Genomic DNA, 4,651 nt, shown 5'->3' on the forward strand with positions numbered 1-4,651 from the left:
TTCGCAATCCAGTTATCCAAAACACTTCCAGGTGTGTAGGGGCAAATGCCCGACAAGTTTTCTCTTCCAGTCTCCTCTTCGTATATGGCATTGATGCTCAAGCTTTCCAGCCTTTCTTCTATGGCTCCCTTCATTGGCGTGCCTCTTTCAGGATGAATGATTCCTCTAGACACAAAGGTTCTCGATATGTGGAGGAATGTCATTGGTTCCCATTTGATTTCCTCCCCCGTTAACTGTGCTCTCTTTCTTTCTTGCTTCTTTTCTAGCTCCCTTCTCCTTTGTTTCACATCCTGCTTCAATCCTAAGCTGAAGCGGTCTCTCTTGTCCTTCAGCATTGGCATTTAAACCCTTCCTTGTAGATGTCTTCCAAGTCCTCTTCCGGGTAGGGCCCCTTTTCCAATCGTCAACTGTAGGCTCATCCTCGTGGTTTTAGACAATCTTGGCACCAAAATCTTGCTTCCCTCGGAGATGAAGGTTGCATTAACAAATTCCAAAAATCGAAATAAACATTCAATTGCCTCGTCATCTATCTCCAAATAGGACGCGTTATTGCTCACAGTTGCAATAATATCCTCTTCAGCCTTGATCGTTATCAACCTCCCCTCCGATTCCAGCTTCAATTTTTGATGCAACGATGAAGGCACCCCAATAAGCAATTATATGAGGGCTTGATATCTATTAGTAGGAAATTCACCTCATATGTGTTTGGCCCGATCTGAAGAGGTATCTCGATTCTGCCCATCACCTTTCTCTCTGTGCCATCGAATGCCTTCACTAAGTTCTAGCACTCCTTCATGTGAGAGCTGTCTATGGGTAGTCTGTTTAGCATGGCCAATGGTAGGACGTTCAAAGCCGATCCATTGTCAATCAGTACACCTAGCAGCGTATACCCTTTACAGCGCGTGGTGATATGCAAAGCTTTAGTCGACCCCATGCCCCCGGGTGGTATCTCATCGTCATTGAAGAAAAGATAATTGTCGACACTTATGTTGCTAACCAAATGGCCCAGCTTGTTAACGAAGATATCATTGGCAACGTATGTTTCATTCAAGACCTTCATCAGAGCGCTGCAATGAACTTCTGAGCTTAGAAGTAAGGCTAGCAATGAGATACAGGCTGGTTGTTTATGTAGCTGTTCCACCACACTGTATTCGCCATGTTTTAGGAATTTTAAAAACTCCTTGGCCTCCTCCTTGTTAACTGGCTTGTTAACCCGTTTGGTCGCTTTATCCTTCATCTCCTCGACCGCTGGGGCTTTTCCTTTTATGGGTTGTGTCTCCTCATTTGCTATATCGTAACGTTTTCTGCTACGTGTATAGGAGCCCCTATCTTGACCCTCTTTGGAAGCATCCACCAGGCTTTCCTTCCCCGAAATCGTCACGTTACAATCATAATTCCATGGGACCTTTTTGCTGTCTTTGTAGGGGAAGACTGCGGGTCTTTGAATTATGACCCTCGGTGGCATTTGTACTCCAGCTTCATTATTTTTGGGTCTCGATATGATAACCATGGGGTAGTTAGCTGTTTGAATCTGCGCCTTTGATTCTCCCTCCGATGCACATATATCTCCCTCTACGGGGTTTTTAGCTTCTTCATAAAACTCAATTTCCCTATTGTTCATCATGTTCTGTACTAAGGCTTTGAACTCCACGTAATCTTGGATTTCATGCCCCACCTTGTTGTGAAACTCGCAGTAGTTTCTCACTTCTTCAGATACTTCCCTTGAATCCGACACGATCAACCCTCTCTTAACCATCTCCTTCCACACCCGTCTCAACAGGGTCCTGACTTCTGCAACCTCACACTTAATCTTCTTGCTCATGCCTTCACTTATCCCATTAACTCCTTGGTCAGAATGATTGGGGAGTGGGTTTCTTACTACGTTGGGTGTGGTTAAGTCATCAAATCTCACGATCCCCATCTTAATGAGTCTTTCGACTACTTTCTTGAACGCAGTGCAGTTTTCAATAGAGTGCCCAGTAATTCCCGCGTGGTATTCACATTGGGCGTTTGTGTCATACCATTTGGGATACAGGGGCTGCAGTGGTTTCAGGTAAAAAGGGGACACCACATGAGCGTTGAACAAGTTCTGGTACAACTTCCTATAGTCATGGGTATAGGGGTGAATTGTGGCCTTTCTGTGTTCTCCCTTGCGTTGAATTCTTATCTTACAGAGCTTTGTTGATTGGTGGTCACCGTCTTGGGTTGATTTACGGTGAATGACTTGGATTGCCCTTTGTTGAATGTGCTCGTGTTGTTCACTTCATTATCTCTTTTTCTCGGGGCCAACTTCCTCGTACTCTCCCTCGATTCTATCTTACCGCTTCTCACAGTATTTTCTATCATTTTCCCCATCATCACTATGTCGGAGAAGCTCTTGGTGGTGCTTCCCAACATATGAGTGATAAAAGGGGCCTTCAAGGTGTTGATAAAGAGCATTGTCGTTTCTTTTTCCAAAAGCGACGACTGAACTTGTATGGCCACTTCTCTCCATCTTTGTGCATACTGTCTGAAGCTTTCATTTGATTTTTTCTCCATATTCTAGAGAGTGATTCTGTCGGGGGTCATGTCTGTCACCTGATTGTATTGCTTCATAAAGGCCTGAGCCAGGTCCTTCCACGAGTTAATTTTAGAGCAGCTTAATTGGTTGTACCACTTAGACGTCGCCCTGACCAGTCTATCTTGAAAGCAGTGGATTAATAGCTGGTCATTGTTAACGTACCCTGTCATTCGCCTGCAGAACATAGTGATGTTGGCTTTAGGGAAACTTGTTCCATTGTATTTCTTGAATTCGGGCATTTTGAATTTAGGGGGAAGGACTAAATCTGGGACTAGACTCATGTCCTTGGCATCAATCCCTTGATGATGATCCACGCTTTCCATGGCTTTAAATTTCTCCTCGAGCCATCTACACCGTTCCTCCAATTGTTTTTGCGAATCCATCCTCGCCTTTTCTTCGTCAGCGACTTCATCCAAATCGGGAACGGGCTGATAGTTCGGGTTGTTGACAAAATGAGAGCCTGAGCCGGTTTGAAAGTTCATTGGTATTGAAGCTCCGGCCTGAACCTGCTGGGGCATGATCGTGACAAATGGTTTTGGTAGATTAATCTCGGGCTTCATCGGTACATGTGTCGGAGTAAAGCCAGGGGGTACTGAAGATCTTCATTAGTTTCCTCAACTTTGTCCATGGGGCCCTTTCCCTTATCCATTCCTCCCAACAGTAATTGGGATAACTGGGTCATCATTTCTCTCTAGGACTCCATCATTTGCTCCTTCATCTCTCGCTGAATCTTGGCTAGCTGTTCTTGCATCTGAGACTGCATTTGTTCCTACATGTCCTTTTGCATTTGCTCCAATTTCTCGATTCTCTTATCCATTGATTTTTTCCTTGTATCGTAAGGGTGCGTGGTTGGTTGATTTTTGTTGGTTTCCAGGTTACTAAAATAATTTTTAATTAATTAATTAGAAACCTCTTATGGCCTTTAATGCATAATGATATGATGTAATGCAAATGCATGAATGTAAATGAGGCATCAATTTTGATTCAATTCCCTTTAGAAAATTTCACTTGAAAATAAAATCTTTTACATAAAGTTGAGTTACAGATAAAATTTCGCTCTAACACTCAAAGTCCTTATTTTTCTAAGCAACGAGGCCAACTCTCGTCCGCGATCTGATTCCAACTCATGCTTCAAGCTGAGTGTGTCCGCCTGTACCGCTAAAGTTTGCAAGTAGTTAGCTACCTCCCGAATCTAGGTTATGGCTTCCCCCATAAGGTAATCTCTGTTTCTGACTTGGTCTTGCGCATGGTGAAGCTGCTCTTTCCAACGATCCTCGTTTGCCTCAAAAAACTGGATTCGCATCTCACAGTTTTGCAGTGACGCCTCTAACTCTTCTATTTTTCCTTTCATTTCTTCTATCTTTCTCAAGCTTGCCCTCAATTCCATTCTTGGTGTTGCGGTTTGATCTTGATCTGAGAGATTTCTCGAGTTCTGCCACTCTAGCCCTTAATTCACCTTGCTCATTTCTGCTTTCCGACAGACTCTTCTCTAAATCTTCGTTTCGTGCCTGAGCTTCTCGAAATTTCCTTTCCCACCAGTTGGTATTGGGTTTTTCTTCTCGAATTTCATGGCGCCATTGTTCAGAAGTCTTACCTAAACCCGCAGTCCTCATAGATAGGCGCAGCTTCTTGTAGTCCGTCTTCAAGCTGTCTAGATCTTCTTCGGCCTTAGTTTTTCCTTTTCTCCACTTTTTAGCCTCTGACCTCTAGACATCAGCTTCTAACCTTAGGTGCATCTTTTCTTCCTCCAATTGTCCGATCTTCTTCCCAAGCTCCGAACTCTTCTTCTCAAAATCTTGCCTTATAATTTCCAATTCTGATGGGGCGACTTGTAATTGTTCCCCCATAGGTCGAGCACTTTCCAAGCTTGGCCTAGGAATGTTATCATTAACCCTCTTCTTAAACCATCCATCATACTCGGGCGTTGCCATGGAGTCGACGGCCAACCTCTTCATCCAACAAGTTTGCTTCCAAGCATCCGATAGCTCTCGAACTTTTTTCTTATAGTGAGCACCTTTAAACGGGAATTCACTCTGAGCAAGTCCGTAGGTCGCGGGTACAAACTGCCTCGACTTATATTGCCTCAGCGCA

General features: G+C 44.0%; 1 protein-coding gene across 1 annotated transcript; it reads right to left on the reverse strand.

Moving 5' to 3' along the window:
- Positions 1 to 341: 341 nt before the first annotated feature.
- Positions 342 to 2,397, reverse strand: LOC108487706 (uncharacterized). The gene is made up of 3 exons (XM_017792080.1): positions 2,173 to 2,397; positions 845 to 2,038; positions 342 to 614 (listed from the first exon to the last, which is right to left on the reverse strand). The coding sequence occupies exons 1-3, from the start codon at positions 2,395 to 2,397 to the stop codon at positions 342 to 344; spliced, it is 1,692 nt and encodes a 563-aa protein (XP_017647569.1).
- Positions 2,398 to 4,651: the final 2,254 nt, after the last annotated feature.

The sequence above is a fragment of the Gossypium arboreum genome, unplaced genomic scaffold (assembly GCF_025698485.1).
Source record: "Gossypium arboreum isolate Shixiya-1 unplaced genomic scaffold, ASM2569848v2 Contig00162, whole genome shotgun sequence".
NCBI lineage: Eukaryota > Viridiplantae > Streptophyta > Magnoliopsida > Malvales > Malvaceae > Gossypium > Gossypium arboreum.

What these genes read in the sequence shown, in the direction of transcription:
- LOC108487706 (XM_017792080.1), bottom strand. Translation starts at nt 2,397, where the DNA reads ATGTTGGGAAGCACCACCAAGAGCTTCTCCGACATAGTGATGATGGGG. An exon ending in CCACCAATCAACAAAGCTCT is followed by an intron (nt 2,039 to 2,172) that starts GTAAGATAAGAA and finishes AAACCACTGCAG; the next exon opens with CCCCTGTATCCCAAATGGTA. An exon ending in ACAATGGATCGGCTTTGAAC is followed by an intron (nt 615 to 844) that starts GTCCTACCATTG and finishes CAAAAATTGAAG; the next exon opens with CTGGAATCGGAGGGGAGGTT.